This window comes from Acomys minous (assembly GCF_964271855.1).
Source record: "Acomys minous genome assembly, chromosome: 1".
Lineage (NCBI taxonomy): Eukaryota > Metazoa > Chordata > Mammalia > Rodentia > Muridae > Acomys > Acomys minous.
Genome location: NC_140483.1, coordinates 22,748,777 through 22,769,781, shown reverse-complemented (window position 1 = coordinate 22,769,781; position 21,005 = coordinate 22,748,777). Strand labels below are relative to the sequence as shown.

Here is a 21,005-nt window from a genome sequence, read left to right as displayed (position 1 = left end):
ATGCACTAGGGAGGGTTCTAGGGTAGCAAGTGAGCATAATACATGAAAGACTGAGAACAGTGAGCAGAGAGTGCAGTGCTCGCTCTCACCAGGGACAACAGAAAAGCACTAGAACAATGTAAATGTTCAAAACTAAGAGACTTTTAATCAAGAAACTATGATGCAGCCATAATAGGAATAAGACAACAATTGAAAGAATGTTTTAGGCTAATATTTAAGGACTTGAGAAATAGCTTTCTATTCTCCCCACCCCCACCCCACTCCGAGACAGGGTCTCTCTGTGTAGCCTTGGCTGTCCTGGAGTCACTTTGTAGACCAGGCTGGCCTCAAACTCAAAGCAATACACCTGCCTCTGCCTCCTGAGTGCTGGGATTAAAGGCGTGCGCCACCACGCCCGGCTAATATAGAGCTATTCTAAGTAAAAGTCAAGCAGGATTTTTTTTTTAAATGTCTAAATCCATGACATGTACAGCACCAAATGAACTCAGGAATCTGTCTTTTACACATACAATCATTTACACTCAAAACAACTATTCAAAACAGGTAAAATTAACACACACACACACACACACACACACACAGGAGAGAAAGAGGGGGGGAGGGAGACATTCCTCTGAGGAGCTGGCGGGGGGGGGAGTGGAGGAATCCACTGGAAATAATATAAATGCTCAGAAATAAGTTTGTTACCATAAGTATGGTGTAATGCACACAAGGAAGTGATTAGAACAAATGCTGAAACTGGGGCTTTAAAAGATTGAACAATTTGAGGTCAAAGAGTTGAGAATCAAGAACGGTTTGACCGTACAAAGCACAGGATTGTGAGTCCCAGGACTTTAACACCGCAAAGGGTCTTAAAGATCGAGGTCCAATTTATGATGGTAGAAAGTATAGTCCAGAGGAATCAAACGCAGACGCTTCCTTAAAACAGCCAACAAATAAACAAAAGTCAAACGTCCGGACCAGCGCTCCTGCTGTGCTCGGTTCAGATAGGATGAGTTTGTCATTCTGTGTCATCTCCTGCAGCGATGGCACTGGAAAGGGGTTCAAACTTGAAAACTTGACCCAGCCCCTGCTGCCACCTCCCTATAGTATAGCCAAGATGGGAATCAAAGTGCGGTCCAGTGTTTTAAACATGAAAGACTCAGAACCCTAGATACAGGTATGTTTAAGGTACTGCACTCACTGAATAGTTGCTGCCCCTTTCCCACTAATTTGGTTAGAGAAAGGGAGGTTCTTGAAATCTAAACCTTGAGTTTTGTTTTTTAAAGTGATTTTTTTTTTTTAAAGAGGACCAATCAAAGATATACATTATAAAAGGGTTAAGGGTAGTTTAAAAAGAAAAGGCTTGCTAGCCTCCCCGTCGGGGAATCGAACCCCGGTCTCCCGCGTGACAGGCGGGGATACTCACCACTATACTAACGAGGAGTACTACACCAGGAGGACTAAAGTAGCTGCTTAAGAAAGATACATCTAAGCTATTTCTGTTAAAAGTTGGCACAATTTTGTTTTTATTGTCTAGAATAACACACTAAAAAATAAAGGTAACGTGGAATTTTTATCTATCTGCCGATTTTCTAACAGCTACATCTAAACAGTGGAAAGAAACAAGTTCCTAGTTAAAATCAGTGGGTCACAAAACAAAACAAAAAGACACGAAAGTGGAAAAAAGATTGGAAAGAGAAGGGAGGAATCAGGGTTGGGAGGGAATAAAAGAAGGCTCCAGGTGAACGCAGACAAATCATTGTATACATGTGTGAAATTATCAAAGAACAAATTTAATCAATAACAGAGAGACGTGATAAGTTTAATAAGTCCTATTTACCCTAATACATCCAAAGTATTATTTCAACATTAATCAATCTAAAAATTTATTAACTAGATTTTTTAAGCCTTTAAAGTCTGTAATATATTTTACAATAAGAATTTAATAGGAAGAACAAATAGTATCTATATAAATTTCATAAAAATACATAAATAAATACACACATGTCTGTTTCCTGCTTAAAAGTTTTTCAGTATCCGAAATGAGTAGGCATTTACATTTTTCTAGTTAGTAAATGGCTCCGTTAATTATTTGTTTCAATTAATTCAATTCAATTAAAGTTTGAAAATGCGGTTCTTACACGCGCCGGCCAGTTTCAAACACTCAGCAACTCCCGGCTGTTGTATGTGCCTCTTAGATACAGTCTGGTGCAAGGCTGAGATTCTGACAAAAATCCCAGACCCCAGGAGATTCCCAGACAGAAGAAATGAAATAAATACCTTTAGGAGCCTAGTAACAACTTGGTAGCGGTGGTTTCACTCAAAATAGGAGAAAAAGATGCGTTGGCCGGGAATCGAACCCGGGTCAACTGCTTGGAAGGCAGCTATGCTCACCACTATACCACCAACGCCATGTACTCCCGACCCTTTTTTTTTTCCATCTTTCTAATAGAAGTGAAAAATTTGTGGGTTGTACTGAATCTGTCGTCTGTGAACCTAAAAGCCTGCCCAGTGAGAAAATGCGACGTCCACCTAGAGGAAGACATTTTCTCCACTTCTCACCCTGCTCACAGGCGGACATTCCCATCTCCGAGCTCCACATACACTCAGCTCCGCCAAGCAGCTCCCAGAGTCCACGCGGCACGGGATCGGTTAGGCGACTTAGGACGGAGGGTAGGGAGGAGAACTGGCCGGCAAGAGAGCCTCTATGGCCCGACCCGGCCCCTCTGGAGGGAAGGAGACAGAGGAATGGTCCCAGCAGAGATGGAGATGGGAAGTTTAAAGTAATGAGGAAGTAGGAGAGAAGAAAGACCTGTTAACCACCTTCACTTTTTCTGCTTCGCGAAAGCGTTCCGGCAGAATTTGCGGGGTTTTTTGTTTTTTAACAAAGGTAAAAGAGACAGATGATGGCTACGTCATCAGTATTAATGATCTTATAAGAAAGTATGGAAATAGTGAATCTGTATGTCAGGATGGCCGAGCGGTCTAAGGCGCTGCGTTCAGGTCGCAGTCTCCCCTGGAGGCGTGGGTTCGAATCCCACTTCTGACAAATGATAACTTTTTTTTTGGTTAACTCTCCGTCATCGCGGAACATTTATGGTATAAGTTTTGGAAAAAAAAGAAAATAAAAAAATTCCTCAACCCAGGATCTCTCAATTTGTTAAGGTTCAACGCTGAAACAATGTTATCAAAGCGTTGTAAACATAAGATTCTCTATCCCCTTGCTCAAGCCCACCATCAATTAAGTAGAATTGCTATTTACATGAATGTGCTATTTCATTCATATAGCAGAACCGAAAAACCTAAATTCTTCATGACATTTTTTTTTCTAGAAGATCGGAAAGAAAACACTTCCTGGTTTAATAGAAGCTCCGTAGGGGAAGGAGAGGACACGGAATTGTCTTTTTGACAAGAGGGAAAGTTGTTAAGAATTTGACCATAATTGTGAGTTTAGGAAGTGCTTTAGATAGGTTAGTTAACTAGCCTATTACTCTGAGAAATACATTTGATCTTTCTGAGTTTCAATTTTCTTCCTAGTAAAATGGATATAAGAATCGTACCTAGTACTGGAAATTTGGTTAAAGCCCATGATTTAGGAGTCACGGGCCCTAGAAGAACCTACTCCTGCTGTTTACTAAGGGAAGCATCAAATTGCCTTCTAAATATTTATGCTTATAAACACAGATTAGAGCTGTTTTCAGCTTTGGCCACAGCAGCTTAGGGGTTGCCAAAGGTGATGGGAGGGAAGTCTTCAGCAATTCTCAAATAAATTAAAGCTGTTTAAAAAAAAATAAGAGACCACGTGGGTGGCAAAAATCAAAATTCACTCTATAGGTATGTGAAATTGTCAAAGAATGTATTTGTTTATTTATTTATTTATTTTTACAGAAGCTCACTCTATAGCTCTGGCTGGTTTAGAACTTGCAAGGTAGACCAAGCTGGCCTCGAAACCACAGGGGTCCTCTGGGCTGCCTCCTGAGTGCTGACGTGTCCTATAAAAGAATAAATTTAAATTTTAAAATGTCTAAACTCAGACAGGTGAGGGCTGCAGACGTGGCTCAGCTGTTTAGAGCACTTTGTTACTGTTCCAGGGGCCCTAAGTCTGGTTGCCAGTACCCATAAGGGACCCCTCGCCAGCAGCTCTAAGGATGCAGCAGGACTCTCTTCTGGCTATAGCAAGGAACTTTTTTTTTTTTTTTTTTTTAAGAACTTCCAAGGAATTTTCAGCAGCCACTCTGTCCTTCTGGATCTCATCCTCAGCTTTGTCCTGTTCATCTCACAAATCACCTCTCCACCTCCTCCTTGCTGAGCTGGCCTGTCATTGGTAACGATGATCTTGTTTGCACTCAGGATATCATTGGCATCTATGTGAACATTTGCTTCGATGTGAGGGACTCCTCATGGGGCAGGAGGGATGCCACTGGTCGCAAAGCCGCTCGGCAGGTTGTTGTTCTTTGTCACAACCCTCTCATCCTCATATACTTGGATCAGGAACCCAGGCTGGTTGTCAGAGTAAGTAGTGAAGGCTTGGGTCCGTTTGGTAGGGATGGTGGCAAACCACCAGATTAACGGGGTTATCGTTTCACCATCTCCAGCTCCAGAGACAGGGAAGCCACATCTAACAGTAGGAAATCCTGCACCTTCTCACACTCGTCTTCCATCAACACAGCCACCTGCACTGCAGCCCCATGGGCCGTAGCCTCATCATGGCTGATGGTTTTGTTCAGCTCCTTGCCCGTTGAAGAAGTCTTATAGACGTTTCTGCACCTTAGAGGCAAAGGTAGAACCACCCACTAGCGTGAACTCATGGATTTGGGCCTTGGCCAGCTTGGTATCACTTAGCGCCTTCTCCACAGGTCCCATGGGGGCTGCAGAAAAGGTCTGAGCACAGTTCCTCAAAGTGGGCATGAGTAACGGACACATAGAAGCCCACACCTTCGAATAAAGTCCATCTCCAAGGTATATTGGGTGCTGGAGGATAGGGTGTGTTTGGTTCGTTCACAGGCAGTGCATTATCTGCGAAGGGCCGCCTTGTTTCTGTTCGGGTCCTCCCCATGTTTGCCCCGGAACTTCTCCATGAAATAGGTCAGCATCCGGTTGGGCAAGTCCCCTCCACCTGGATAAATGTCTCCAGCTGCGGCCTTCACATCAAAGATACTATTGCCAATGCTAAGGACCGACAGGCATCAGAGGTGCCGCCACCCAGACCAAAATTAAGCACATTGCTCTCTCCAGCACTCTGCGGGTCCAGGTGGTAGGTGATGGTGGCTGCAGTAGGCTCTTTGTGTCCCATGGTGGTAGCCACTCCACCCCATCCTTGGTGGCCTGGCGCTGCCAATTGTTGAAGTAGGCAGGCACCAGGATCACCTCGAGCCTCCCAGGCTGGCCCAGGTAACCCTATGCAATCTCCTTCATCTTGCTCAGACCGCCTTGTTCTCACCTCGGCAGGAAACGCGCACTTTGAGCTTGCCTCCGTTGCGCACTACCTGGAATGGCCAATGCTTCTTGCCTCCGTGAACTTGCCTTTCGGCGTCGAACTCCGTGTTCTGTGAAGGCCTCGTAGCTGGCATGGTGCGGTTGCCCTGGTCATTGGCAAGGATATCCACAGGTCCCGCTGGAACACACCCACGCCCGAGTACTTGGTGCCCAGCTAGATGCTGAAAGCCACTTCCCTAGGGACAAACTCGGCTATGGCTTCTCTGATGCTCGAGGTGGCAGGAGATGGAGTTGGTGTCTTTCAAGCCAACCTAGCTGGAATCCGCTTGGTCTCGGGGCTGCGGGGTTTTTATCCGGTTGTGGGAGCCTCTCCTCCGGCCCTCGCTGGAGAGAACCTTCCCGCGCCTTCCTCGCCCACCCGAGCCGAGCCGTTCCGACTCCGGCAGAAGATTCGGACCCAGCGACCCGGAGAGTGGCTGCGCCCCATCCCCCATTTTGATTTAGAGCTGTTGCAAAGAACCACACAGAAAATTCCAACTCTACCCGGCTGATTCTATAAGTGCAAGGGGGTGACCGCCGCAAGTCAAGGTGGCAAACTGCAGACAAGGTCTTCCTCTTTAGAGGACAGTCCTGCGCACGCGCGAGCCCGAGACCTGCCTTAGGAAGCCCGGCACTTGCTGCCGCGCAAACAGAATCCTAGCTTTTAAGTTAGAAATGTAAATAGTGGTGAGGGGCTTGTTTTAAGAGAATGAATTCTTGAAACATGAGGGTCGAGTTTTCGAGACTGAGGCAAAGAAAATAATTACATAGGACATGCGGCTAGGATTAGGGATCAACTGAAATAAGAGTGTGGAAAGCTATTCCTCCGTTCAGCATTGGTGGTTCAGTGGTAGAATTCTCGCCTGCCACGCGGGAGGCCCGGGTTCGATTCCCGGCCAATGCATAAGGTGTTTTGTTAATTCTTCCTCTTTTAGAGGTTTAATTCCTGTATTTTCTCCAGCCTTCCCAGGAACTTAGGGTTCTTTCGTTTTGACTCTTATTCTTTTACTGGTTTACCTCTGAGGAAGTCAAACTTAACGCTGTGGCCTAAGGATTTGGAAACGACCTAGCGGACCAAACCATGAGAGAACGCTGCACCGGGAGAACCCCCATTTCACTCCTGTTTTTAAGAATAATCTTATAAGTTCCTCTTCCAAAAGCATCGTCCCAGAACATTTTGGAAAGACTTTGTTTTTTTTTTGTTGTTGTTGTTGTTGTTGTTTTTCTCTGAGACCCTGTTTTTCCCTGGGTGGAAATGACCCTAGGATTCAGATGTAGCACCAGCCCATCATATGCCCTAAAGCCGTGTTCTCAGCCTTCCGAGGTTGCGGTTCTTCATGCTGTGGTGACCCCCAGATATAAACTCCCTAACTGTAACTTTACTACTGTTATGCATTTTAATGGAAAGGTCTGATATGCGCATATATGATAATGCGACTACTGTGGGAGGGCCTTTGGACCCACGATGGGGTCGCGACCCACAGGTTAAGAACCGCTGCCCGAAAGGCTGAGGTGGGTTGAAACACCTAACAAAAAACTACCCACTGCATTGCTACCCACTGTCTGCGGTTTTTAAAACTGAGTCTTTTTATCGTGTCCTTTTTTTTTTTTTTTTAAATTCAGAACATCCCATTTCGATTATCGGATGTTGGGTTTATATTAAATCCAAACGACTTCGAGCTGGGCGTGGTAGCGCACTCCTTTAACCCCAGAACACCGGAGGCAGAGGCAGAAGGATTGCTCTGAGTTCGAGGCTAGCCTGATCAACAAAGTGAGTCTAGGACAGCCAAGATAACATAGAGAAACCCTGTCTGGGGTTGGGGGTTGGGGGAGGGATCCAAGCAATTTCAAAACTCTCCTTGAAGAAGAGGCCAGACCACCGCGCACCCCCACACACCACCTCACACACACCACTACCTCATCAGGGAATACAAATTGGGTTCCCAAATTAATAGTCTAGGGGTCTTGATCAAATTCGTTTTTTTCTCTGCCAGCTAAAGAATTAAAAGGCAACAAAAAGCCGGGCTGTGGTGGCGCATGTCTTTAAACCCAGCACTCGGGAGGCAGAGGCAGGAGGATCGCTGTGAGTTCGAGGCCAGCCTGGTCAACAAAGTGAGTCTAGGACAGCCAAGGCTATACAGAGAAAACCTGTCTCAAAAGGGCAACAAAAAAGGAGGAGAAGAAAGGAGTTTTTTGGGGGTGAGTTCACATACTTGCTTCAGAAGACCGGAGAAAGACCCTCTGGGAAGCGGAGTGAGAGAGAGGTGCTCAGAAAGCTAGAAAACCCAGTCTTTTCTCAAGGGCTGAAGGTTTTAAAGCCTGGAGAGAGTTTTCCTCCCCCTACTTTGGGGTTGGTCAGTTTGAGGAACCTGAAGATGGTTGATTGACCCGGAATGAACAGGCTTTGAGCTTGTTGAGCCAGACTGTCAGCAGGAGCTGGCTGCTTGGAGATAAAAGCCTTCAAAGCTATTATTCTTAAGCTGCCAGGCTTTTGTTTTAAGGCAGGACAGTGAGGGAGGAGCTGCCCATGTTGGAAATTTGCCACCTTCGTTACCTAGCCATGGCCCCTCTCCCTGCCTGTCTGCCTACAGGGAGTCTGTCTGACTCCTGGTCTCTCAACACATCACCAGGCAGTCAGAGCTCCCTCTTGCAAGTTCTCAGTATCATCAATAAAAGAACCTAAAAGCAAATCAAAGACCGTTTTATTCGAATTTGAGGAGAAATCACAGAGGGGGCCCATGCAAATGCCAGAAGCTGGCAGGAGGAAGGAGAAGGAGACAGCCCTGCCTTCTGAGGTCAGCCATGGGGGTCTGTCTGCAAGCACCTATAAAAGGGCACTGGAGGTCTTCAAGAAAACAGTAAGAAAGACAATCATCAAGGGCAAGCACACTTAGAATTCTGGTCAGCATCTCAAGAAAAGATAGAAAAGGGGAAGAGCTAGGCATGGTTGGCACCCGCCTTTCATCCCAGCACTCATCAGGCAGTGGCTGCTTTCTCCCCAGAAAGATAACCACCCAGTTGGGTATCTTAAAATACTTAACCACTCTGAGATGAAGGGGCACCTATGATCCAATACTGAGTATAAAATAAAGCCAAGCTATACAGTATGTTTTATAGCATGACCTCAAACTATATATAAAAGTCTGTCAGCTGACTAGCCATATGTTGTTGATCAAGTGATTTCATCTATTTGAGGTACACCTTCCTCTATTTTAAAATGAGGAGGTTGGACTACCTGTATGTTTGTTTTTAAGAGAGGGGGGGTCAGTGGGTTTGTTTGTTTGTTTGTTTGTTTAGGGTTTTTGTTTTTTGAAACAGGGCTTCTCTGTGTAGCTCTGGCTGTCCTGGATCTCACGATGTAGACCGGGCTGACCTTGAACTCAGAGATCCACCTGCCTCTGTCTCCCGAGTGCTGGGATTAAAGGTGTACACCATGGATCACCTTTTATAAAGACTTTTGCAGCCTGATGATTTCTGATTCCAGACACTAAAGAATGCAAACCAGGCTGGCCTCAAACTCACAGCAATTTGCCTGCCTCTGCCTCTGCCTCCCCAGCGCTGGGATTAAAGGGGTGAGCCACCACGCCCAGCTACTTTCAAAGGTTTATTTAGTTCAATTACAGAGACTTTGGTCCAAGTTCAGATGGCCATATTTGCGTGGCTTCTGATGAGAACTTTGTGTTGCTCTATGTGTGGCAGAAAAGTACAGCTGCAAGTAAGGATACTGAGAGAGCAGCTAAGCTGCAGGATGGCGAAGCTATCCCTCCTGAAAAGCAGCAATCCACGCATCTGTGGAGGCGTGGGCTCGTCTTCTTAGGTCTGAATGCCTCCCGTTGCTATTGCTCCACCTCGCAGCAGCACTGCTCTAGAACCAAGCCTCAGTATGGGTTTGGGTTGGAACAAGTCATATTTAAACCAAGGCCAAGTGAAACAGGATGTGGTCTCCTGTAAGCCAGAACATCCCTGAGACAGAAAATGTAGATAGATAGAGGTATAGCTGCTGTGTTCAAGGAAGAGCAAAAAATGACTAAGAGCAAGCAAGGAAAAGCAGAAGGAAATGAGATCAAACAGAGGAGATCATGTGGTGTCATCTTGGAGAACATTGCAAAGTCATTAGATTTCCTTCTAAGGACAAGGAAACACTTTTAAATTTTGTTGTTCTTGTTGTTGTTTTGGTTTGGTTTTTGTTTTGTTTGAGACAAGAGTTTCTCTGTGTAGCCTTGGCTGTCCTGGACTCGCATTTCAGTCCAGGCTGGCTGGCCTGGAACTCACAGGGATCCACCTGCCTCTGCCTCTGGAGTGCTGGGATTAAAGGCGTGTGCCACCACCGCCAGGCCTTTTAAATCCTTTTGAGCAAAGAAATCACAAAAAGAAGATGCTTAGTCCAAATTTATTTTTGTTTTATTGCTGAAGGGCAAACCAAGGGTACCATATATAGTGGATAAACAGCTCTGCCACCAAGACTCAGTCTTCCCTGCTTCTTGTTTTAAAAACAAAAACAAAAAACAGTGCATTTTAATATATTTATTTTGTGTGCATTTAGAGAGAGAAGGTGCACTTGCCATGGTAGGTGTGTGGAGGTCAGAGGACAATTTTCAGGAACTTGTTCTCTCCTTCTGCCATACGGGTACCAGGGATCAAACTCTGGTCAGGTCATGTTGGCAGGTGGCCTTTCCACCACATACACCTACACAGCCCATGCTGGCCTTCTTTTCTTGAAATAGGATCTCATTGAATTATCCAAGCTAGACTTGCACTCACTCTCTATATAACTCAGGCGGGCCTTGAACTGGTGACCCTCCTGCCTCAGGCTCCTAAGCAGTTGTAATCGCAGGACCAAACATCAGGCCTTGTTATAAGCTGCTTTCAAAGGAACGTTGTTGGAGAAGCAACAACAAGGCTGAAAAGATGCTGCTGCCACTTCTGTTTTTTTTTCCCCCCTTACAATGAGATGTCACTTGTCCCTAGGAGCCTCACTCTTTCTGACTGACAGGGTTTTCCTCCAGTACTCCCCAGAGGGTTGAAGTTTTCTCCGTACACAGAAGTAAAGGCCCGTGTCCACGGCAAACAGGAGGCACATCACTAGGCAGAAAGCGACATGGCACCAAAGAAGAAAGATGGTGGATGCACTTGCTGGACCTGGTAGGAGAGCCAGAAGAATTGAAAGAAATGAGCCATTAAGACAGAAATCCAGAATACACTGTGAGGTCCCTAGTGCAGAGCTTTTGTAAAGTCACCCACACCAAGTACTTAAAGGAAGGACAACAATAGATAATAAGTGGGAAGCCTTCAATGGACTTTTTATCTCTCAGCCTTCTCCAATATGTTGTAAAATATGCATTTTCTAAAGGATGAACATGACCACATCTATCTGAAGTATAGAAGATAAAGATTTCTTTTTTGTTTTGTTTTTTGGTGTTTTGCTTTGTTTTTTTGGTTTTTTGTTTTTGTTTTTGGTTTGGTTTGGTTTGGTTTTTCGAGACAAGGTTTCTCTCATAGCCCTGGCAGTCCTGGACTTGCTTTGTAGACTAGCTGGTTGCTCTCGAACTCACAGAGATCCACCTGCCTCTGCGTCCCAATTGCACCACCACACCCAGTGAAGAAGAAGACTTCTATACACAATTTTTGTTATCGTTTTGTATTGTTGAACCAGGATCACTCTGTGGCTATGGTTGGTCTAGAACTTGCTATGTAGATCAGGTTGGCTTTGAACTCACAGAGATCCATCTGCCTCTGGCTCTCAGGTGGTGGGATTAAAGTTTTGTGCTACCATGCCTTAATGAAACACAACTTCTAAAGTTTTCCCTATAATAGCACTCCCATTTCTCTTCCGTTTGAGGCAAGGGTTTTCAGTCGGAGTTTTGATGGAAGCCATCTTTCCCTCTTCAAGATGACCTCTATTTATCATCCTCCTGCCTCAACCTTCCAAGTGCTGGGATTACCGAAATGCATTACCAGGGATCCTTAAATGTATTTCATTGCACTATGAATACAAAGGACCAGAATGCACTTCGTATTCAGCCTGCCTCGGTTTGATCACAGAATCCTTCACTCTGAGAAGCCTGTAGAGAAGTTTCCTAACTAGAAAACAGCCTTTGGGCAACCATGAACTAGCAATCCATAAACCACTTCGCCAGCTCTTCACCAACCCCCTGTGACGAGGAGGTGCTCACTGACCAATTTTGGTCTGTCAAAGTAGGCTGCAATGCCTCCTGAAAGGCATAATTAGGATTTCCCAGTGCACACTTGAGTCCTATTTTCTTGTGAGCAGAGAAAGTCTCCCAGACCAATGTGGCTGCCCCAAGGTGGAGCTTAAGAGGTCAGCACACAGCCACACATCTCTGAATCCCAGAATTAGGACAGGAGACAGGGCAGAGCATTTTGAAACAGAGTAGTGTGTTTGTTTTAAAGCTGGGCATATTGGCTCACCTTGCACAGTGATGGTCACAGGCTTGGAACTGTATTCTGACCTTCCTAGATGTGCTCTGCAGTAGTAGTCACCACTGTGACTGTGGTTGGCATTTAAGATGGAGAAGGTATCTTTGAAATGATGATATTTCACAGATTTTTTATTCTGGTAGAACACAATCCTGTTCAGGTGTTTGTTCATCCAGCTATGGCACCTTAACATGATGGTTTCACCTTCCTCAAACATCAATCGAGGGGTCTGGAGCACCAGCCAGTCTGAAAGATGGAAAGAAAGTTTACTGAGAATAAGAAACAAGGCCGGGAGCTGGGCAGTGGTGGCGCGCTTAGGAGACAGAGGTAGGCAGATCGCTGTGTGTGAGATCAAGACCAACCCGGTCTACAAAGGGAGTCCAGGACAGCCAGGCTACACACATAGACACCCTGTCTCAAAAAACAAAAACAAACCAAAAAACCCAACCAAACAAAAAAAGAAACAAGGCTGGCCTTGGTGGTACATGCCTTTAATTCTAGCACTCGGGGAGGCAGAGGCAGGCGGATCACTGTAAGTTCAAGGTCAGCTTGGTCTACAAAGCAAGTCTAAGACAGCCAAGGCTACACAGAGAAACCCTGTCTCAAAAAACCAAATGAAACAAAAGGGCAGCTGGGCATTGGTGTCTCATGCCTTTAGCCCCAGCATTTGGAAGGCACAGGAAAGTGAGTTTGAGGACAGTCTGGCCAGGACAACCAGGGCTACACAGAGAACTGTCTCCAAAAAGCAAAACAAACAAACAACAAAAACCCCAAGGGGCTAGAGATAGCCATCAGTGGAATGCATGCAAATAATCCTGGATCGAACCCCTAAGGTACAATGTGTGTGGTACAATGACAGCATCTCAGAGGAACATTCAGGACATTCAGAAATTCAGGGTCATCCTCAGCTCTATAGCAAACCTGGACTACAGAAAACCCTGTCTCAAAAAGGAAACCAACCAACGAACAAAAACCCAGACCCTTTGCCATGCCCTCTCACACAGGGCCACATGATTCACACAGGGATAACATGGCGTTACATCTATGAGATATTAAAAGGAATTTTAAAACAATGTTATGGATTTAAACCACTATATTCAAGAGGGAAATATATTAATTTTAGGAACTATAGGACTTACAGAACAGAGCCTAGATCCTTCAGTTTATTATAAATATAGTATCTGCTGGGCAGGGGTGGCGAATGCCTTTAATCCCAGAACTTGGGAGGCAGAGGCAGGTGGATCACTGCACATTCAAGGCCAGCCTGATAAACAAAGCGAGTCTAGGCCAGTCAAGGCTACACAGAGAAACCCTGTCTCAAAAAAAAGAAAAAGAAAAAGAAAAAGAAAAAAAAGAAAGAAAGAAAGAAAAAGGTTTTATGGTCTAGGATTGCAAATTTAATGATATGGCTTTTGAATATATCTTAGAAAATGAGGTAAGTAGCCATTAATTGTATTTGCAGGGAGCACACAGCCTGAAGCATGCCAGCCTCTCTGTCGTGGTCTACTCAGGCTGCATTGACAAAGTACCATAAACTAACCACCAAGAGCAAGATGTGGTAGTGCATGTCCGCAGTCCCAGACGTGAATGTAGAGCAGAAGAATCAAGAGTTCAAGGTCATCCTCAGCTAACTAGTGAGCTGGAGACAAGCCTGGGTCACATGATACTCCATCTTGGTAAACAAATGTTAAGCATAACCTTGGTGGCTTGTAAACAATACACATTTACTTCTCAAATTAATCCAAAACAAGGTGCCAGAAATGTTTACGTCTAATGAGAGTCTGCTTCCTTGTTTATAGAATTGAGGCTTATTGTCACACTCTTCAGACATTTTGTAGGTCTCTCTATTAAGGACTCCATTTTATGACCTAGTTCCCCTCACCCCCACCCCAAGGACCACCCCCTAATACTATCCCCTTGGTGGTAAGATTGCAATATCTCAGCCTGGAATAGAAACATCTGAGAGTACAACACACCCTGAGTGCAATCTTCCATCAACAATAAAAAAAGAAAGAAAGAACAAAGAAAGCATATGATCTTTTGGTGGTATGTAGAAGTTTGTGATGCTAAAGCTCAGCCTAGCCAGGAACTCATTACGTAACCGAGGCTGGCCCCACCCCTCCTTCCTCAGTGGATATTACATTCAGGTGTGAGCTATCATGCCTGGCAAGCCAGGTAAGATGTGTTTGTTTTGAGATGTGTCAGATCCCACTATAGTAGCTCTGGCTGTCCTGGAACTCGTAGAGGCTAGCCTCCAACTCACAGAGCTCTGACTGCTCCTGCCTCTCAAGTGCTAGGATTAAAAGCGTCTGTCACCACACCTGCTTTTTGATACGATCCTTTACATTCAGTGTTCTCTTGTGAATCTGAACAAAAGAGGCAGAACATTTTAAATTTTAACATTGCTCTTCTATCTTCATTAAGAACATTCAGATTACAATAGTCCCCAGCCTTCATTGATGGTCACACACACACACACACACACACACACACACACACACACACACACACACAAAGGCAGGAGGATCTCTGAGTTCGAAGCCAGCCTGATCTACAAAGTGAGTTCAGGACAGCCAAGGCTACACAGAGAAATCCTGTCTTGAAAAAATAAAAAATAAATAAAGGAAGAATAGTTCCTCAAGTACACCATAGGTGAGCCGTAGGCTGGGCAGTAACTAGAGTGCTACCTACAGCTTCTAAGGATTTTTAACTTGTAATTTTATATATTTCATAGGAAAATCAAGAAGTACCATTAGCTGTTTCAAGGACAGGTGAGATGTAAAGAAAGGAAATGGGTAGCCACGGTAAAATTGGGAAGCTTTTTTGAAAGTTAGCGCAATAGTTCTCAGAGCCCTGTCAACAGAAAACACTAGATGCTTACACATTCTGTCTTCAGGGCTTATGCACCAAGGTATATCTGAAGTAAACTATAAACACACTCATGTTTTTCAGATATTGGAATGGGATAAGAATAGTATCCAGGGGCATATTCAATCGGACTCTATTAAACTGAACAGCACCACATATTCACACCAGCCTAAATCAGATCACGTGATTCCTTAAATTAAAACCATCTCATGATGACACAATGGAATACTATTCAGCTGTTAGAAGGAATCCTGTTCGCAACACATGGATTGAATAGGAAATCTCTACGTTAAGAGAGCTAAGCCAGATATAGAAAGACCAGTGTGCAATATCACACATATGACAGTATTGAAAATAGTCCATCTTAGGGGCTGGAGAAATGGCTCAGAGGTTAAGAGCGCTGCCTCCGGTTCCAACGGTCCTGCGTTCAATTCCCAGCAACCAAATGATGTCTCACAACCACCTATAATGAGATCTGGTGCCCTCTTCTGGTGTACATGCAGGCAAAACACTGTGTATATATGATAAATAAATAAATCTTTGGGGAAAAAAAAAAAACCAGTCCATCTTATAGAAGTTGCGAGTAGAATGGAAGTTAACAGAGGCTAAGAAGCTCAGAGGGGAGGGGAGGATAGTGAAAGGCTGATTTATAGTCAGACAGGAGCAAGACATTTTGAAGTGCTATTGTACAGTAAGGTATCTATAAACAATCATACTGTATACTCAGAAAATGTACTGTACATTCAAAAGAAGAAGAAGAAGAATTTGAGGGGGGCAGTGTTCAAGACAGGGTTTCTCTGTCAGCCTTGGCTGTCCTGGACTCACTTTGTGGACCAGGCTAGCTTCAAACTCACAACAATCCACCTGCCTCTGCCTCCCGAGTGCTGGGATTAAAGGCGTGCACCACCACGCCCGGCTCAAAAACAAGAATGTATATTATAAAGAGACGGTAGATATTTAAGGTGATAAATACATTTAACTCAACTTAAGAACTAAACAATATACACACACAACAAAAATGGCACATGTTGTCCTCCATAAATATGTTTTACGTATCAAACGAGAAAATTCGTTTCAAGTTTTTAAAACTTGAAGTTCTATAGGCTTTCATCTCATTCAAGGAGAAAAGTCTTCACACAGCCCATCTCCTTCGACGTGTTTGGTACAAATCCCTTCCCCTCATCTCTGTCCACTGCAGGGTGTGTGTGTGTGCGTGTGCGTGTGCGTGCGTGTGCGTGTGCACGCGCGCGCGTGCGCGAGCTCTCGCCTCCTTGCTCCTCATACTTGTCAGGGCTGCGCCTGTCCCACAGTCTCCATCACACCCCCACACTACCATCACAGCGTTGATATTTATGAAGCAGAGACTTCCTTCTGTTCCCCTCACGGCGGCCTTTCTGTGGCCTCGAGCCCCTTTCTCAATCAGGACTGAGGCAGATACAGCTGTCTCCTTCACACAATGCTAAACAGAGTAGGTAGAGAGGGAACCGAGGAGATAAACGTCTTTCGGGAAAGCTTCCGGTGATGCTTCCCAGAAATCAGGCCATCCTCTTCTTGTAAACTGTCCTGTAAGTAGATTCCCCAGCTCCTCCGTGCGCCTGCCCCTACTAACCGGAAATCACTCCCAGATGTACAGGGTCGCTGAGGCGAGTCTGCTGCATTCGGCACCGGTATTCTCCACTGTCGTTGACCGTGGCCTTAAACGTGTAGTTGGGCTGGACCTGGCTCGGGATGGACCTCCCATTGTGGAGCCACTGGGTAGAGTAGTTCCCAGGGTTGTGGGTCCCTTCACATTGCAGTGTCACACTGTCATCCTTGAGCACCTGGATCCACGGGGGCTCAAGTTTCACCACAGCCTTGGGAAGATCCGCTGAGAGTCAGAGAGCAAAAGAGGAATATGGGCAAGTCAAGCTTGAGGGACTGTGCGTTCCACAGGGGAGCAAAAGGCCAGAGAGCCCCTATTATTGACCCAGTTAAAGACCTGTAATCTAAACCCAGCGTGGTGGCGCACACCTTTAATCCCAGCACTCTCACAGAGGCAGGAGGATCGCTGTGAGTTCGAGGCCAGCCTCATCTACAAAGTGAGTCTAGGACAGACAGCCAAGACTACACAGAGAAACCTTGCCTCGAAAACCAAAACAAACAAACAAACAAAAAAACCCAAAAGCCCTCTAATCTAGTGATGGGAGAGATGAAGCACTTAACACCGGACACCTGACTGTGATGTATAATCAGCCTCAAGACCACTTGTGGGCAGCTTAGCAAGTCTGTTTCAAAAAACATTTCAAAAGGCTTATAACTCAATGGTAGACACTTGTGCCCCACACTCCAGGCCCTGGGTCCAGTCTCTAGACCACTAAAAACCAAATAGTCTCTTTCCCTTGGGTCTTTGGAGAATCCAGTTGGAATTTTACCAAGGATTATATTCCGGGCCCTACTGTGAGAGAACAGTTCAATCTGACCCCAAGTCTGACTGACCCTTGGTAAAACCGACATTTCCCTACAAAGTAAACCTAGCATTTTATTGTAAAGAAGTAACCCCGTGAAAACATGGAAAGCACAAACTTACCAGTCTGCCTGTCTGCAAAGGCTGTAAATAAGAAGTGAAAGGGTCAGTGTAGAACAGCAGCAGCCGATAAAAGCAAAGTCAGCATAGGCTTGGAGCCTCTTCCCCCACAAACCGCCTCAAGAGTCTATTTCTAGTTTATCTTATCAGTTTCTATTTTATTTCGCTCTCATATCCTCCTCAGCTAATCCTGGCTAATGGATGACAAGGCTACAACGGAAGCACAAATGGTGGGTACAAGGCTACCTTTCCGGGGACTGTATCGTACCTCTGAATTCTGACCTTCACAAACACTAGAACAGTAACAAGTTAGAATCCTCTGTTGTTGTTGTTGTTGTTGTTGTTGTTGTTGTTGTTGTTGTTGAGACAAGGCAGCACCATGTAACATTGGATGGCCTGAAACTCACTATATCAACCAAATTAACCACTTGCCTCTATCTCCTAAGTGCTGAGACTAAAGCATGTCTCACCCCACCCAGCTCTAGAGTCCTCTTTTATGACAGGGTCCCACGAAGCCGGCTTGGCCAGGAATTGGAACTCACTATAGCTGAAGCTAGCCTTGAACTCCTGATTCTCCTGTGGTCACCCAAGCAAATGCTGGGAATACAAGCAGATCCCACCAGACCTGTGTCTCTTGCCTTTTTCTCTCTCCCCGGTTTCTAAACCAGGCTTCGCTTCTGAAATTACTGTTTTTCAAAAGGACTCTTTACTCACCAAACAGCAGGAAAATTGTCAGTGGTTGAAGCAGCCATTGGCTTCCGGAATGTACATTCTGAAACATCTGGACTTCTAAAAGGCTTTCAAGAACCGATTCGGAGTCTGATGAGGATTAGGAGATAGCTATAAAAAAGAGGAAGGAAATAAGCTCTTCCGTAACCGTCATGGGTCAGCAGACTGCTTCTGCTAACTTTACAATAACAGGTCAAACCATATGTGGACTCCACTTGAGAGACAACGCTTTCTGTACGTAGCTCCTTGTTATGCCCTTGGGGGAGGGGGAACCCCCCAAGTTACTGTTTGCTGGTAAGGAAACTGGGGGAAACATTAGAAAGCAGAGGAGGGAGCCTCCGTTTGCTGTCTGGGAACCTAGATTTCATGCTGTTTTCACAACTTCCTCTACTGTCACACAGCACAGAAAGTCCTGTGGGAGCTTTGGCAAAGGAACTTTGACCTAGGTAAGATAACGAGACCTTGTAAACAGATAACTGAAGGAATCAACATTAGACAATTGATTGTTGTTGTTGTTTGTTGTTGTTGAAGAAATTAATCCAAGGTCTCCATCCTACACATTAAGAGTATGACTTGTCCTCCACACACATAAGAAAGTTGTCTGGGGGGGGGGGGGAGCGTGGGGTTGTTTTGATTTTTGAGACACTGTCTCTCTATGCAACCCTGTACTGAAACTCACTGTATAGACCAGGCTAGCCTTGAACTCACGGAGATCAGCCTGCCTCAGCCATCTGAGTGCTGGGATTAAAGGCATGTGCCACCATGCCCAAAGCAAAAACAAAGTTTTTTGGCTTTTTTGTTTGCTTTGTTTTTTGAAACAGTGTTTCTATGTCACCCTGGTTGTCCTAGACTCGCTCTGAAGACCAAGCTGTCCTCGAACTCATAGAGATCCACCTGCCTCTGCCTCCTGAGTGCTGGGATTACAGGCATGTACCACCACACCCGGCTCAAAAACAAAGTTGTTGGTTTTTTAAAAAATATGTATTTATTATTATGTATACAGTGCTCTGCCTGCATGTACATCTGCAGGCCAGAAGAGGACATTAGATAACATTACAGATGGTTGTGAGCCACTGTGTGGTTTCTGGGAATTGAACTCAGGACCTCTAAGCTACCTCTCCAGCCCCAAAACCAAAGTTTTTAAGGATAAGAAATAAATGTGTCAATAAAGAAATTGTAATAGCGTAACTGCCATTCAAAAGAGGAAAATGGGCTGGGCGTGGTGTGCATGCCATTAATCCCAGCAGAGGCAGGTGGATCTCTGTGAGTTTGAGGCCAGCCTGGTCTACAAAGTGAGTCCAGGACAACTAAGGCTGCACAAAGAAACCCTGTCTCGAAAAACCAAAACAAAACAAAAGAGGAAAATGGGAGTTGGCAGGATGGCTCAGTAGGTAAAGGCACTTACTACCATGTCTGATGACCAAAGTTGCACCTCTAGAACCCACATGGTGATTGGAAAGAACAGATTTCCTCTGTCCTCTGAACACACACATACACTAAATATTAAAAGAAGAAGAAGAAGAAAACATTTTTGGGGTCTATATACTCATTGTCTGCACATTCTGACACCAAGTGTGGGGGGGGGGTAGTGGGAGTGGGTGGGATGGGGTGCTTCTATACCAAACAAGTCTACAACACCATCTGGGATTCCTACAATTCAACTCAGTTCTGACACTAACTAAAATTAACATGGCTGTTTCATAGAATAGACATAACGAAAGACAGGAAACTTGAGCATGCATGTATACTTGTCATGTTAAATTAATAGAACCCTTTTACATGTGATGGTTGGCAGTTTGGTAATCTTTCCTGAAACTGTGCCTTCCTTTTGTCCTGCAAGTCAGTCTCCTCTTGCAGAATTGTTAATTCTTCATAACTTTTGTTACGATGTTTCAGTATTTCATACTTTCTAATTTTCAAAAGCCAACATAGATTGTTTTGCCTCCAACCTATTTCAATTTAGACTCAATTTTAAGTATTCCAAGGGCGGTGGCTACTACATTTACTACATATCAACTGAGGAAAGGAAAAATAATTTAGAAAACTCCCAGTTTCATAAAGAGATAAACAATCTTAGCTCTGGGCACAGGACTAAACCCTCAAAGTACCCAGTACTCCTACAGCAACTGACTTCAGGCATTAAAGTAGATGGCACGCTAAGGCAACAGGAGGATTCTCTAGACCTTTAGCTTTGTTAATTGGGCTTAACAAGCCCAGAACTAGCTCATTCCTACTATCTGCTTACAGGGACGCTGGATGGCGACTGTGTTCTTCCTGTGTAGCATTACTCCTTATGCCTACTATCTGCTTACCGGGACCAAGAGGGGACCCTGGATGGCGACTGTGTTCTTCCTGTGCAGCAACTCTCATTACTTCTCCTGTGTCTCCTTTCTTTCCTTCTTGTTTGTTTTGTTTTTGTTTGGTTTGGTTTCTCGAGACAGGTTTTCTCTGTGTAGCCTTGGCTGTCCTGGACTCACTCTGTAGACCAGACTGGCCTCGAACTCACAGAGCTCCACCTGCCTCTGCCTCCTGAGTGCTGGGATTAAAGACAGGGGCCACCACAGCCCAGCTCTCTGGTGTTTTCTTATCTCTGTCTATTGCTTTTCTCATTTTATGGCAGTGAGCACAGGAAGCAGCAGTCTCTTAATCCCACTTTTATTCCTCCTACAATCAAATCTCCAGGGTGTACCACTCATTAAGTGGCTGGAGAAGCAGTAGGCTCCAAGCTAGGATGTTCCCTTTACTCCACTTAATTCTGAAAAGAAAATTGAAAACAAACAAACAAACAAACAAACAAACAACTGGTTGTTTTCATAATGCTTATTTTAAAATGAGTTTTGTACCGGTGTCTGTGTGTGTGGGTATATGCATGTGACTACAGATGCCAGGAGGTCCAGAAGAGAATGTTGGATCATTTGGAACTGGAGTTACAGGCAATTGTGAACTTCCA

At 44.9% G+C, this 21,005-nt stretch overlaps 1 protein-coding gene across 1 annotated transcript; it reads right to left on the bottom strand.

Annotated features, from left to right (window-relative positions):
- Nucleotides 1–10,397: 10,397 nt before the first annotated feature.
- On the bottom strand, nt 10,398–18,186 carry LOC311593695 (low affinity immunoglobulin gamma Fc region receptor III-like). The gene is made up of 5 exons (XM_084775140.1): nt 18,041–18,186; nt 17,330–17,350; nt 16,373–16,630; nt 11,887–12,141; nt 10,398–10,596 (listed from the first exon to the last, which is right to left on the bottom strand). Exons 1-5 carry the CDS (start codon nt 18,105–18,107, stop codon nt 10,412–10,414), a joined length of 786 nt encoding a protein of 261 aa, XP_084631266.1. The 5' UTR covers nt 18,108–18,186; the 3' UTR covers nt 10,398–10,411.
- Nucleotides 18,187–21,005: the final 2,819 nt, after the last annotated feature.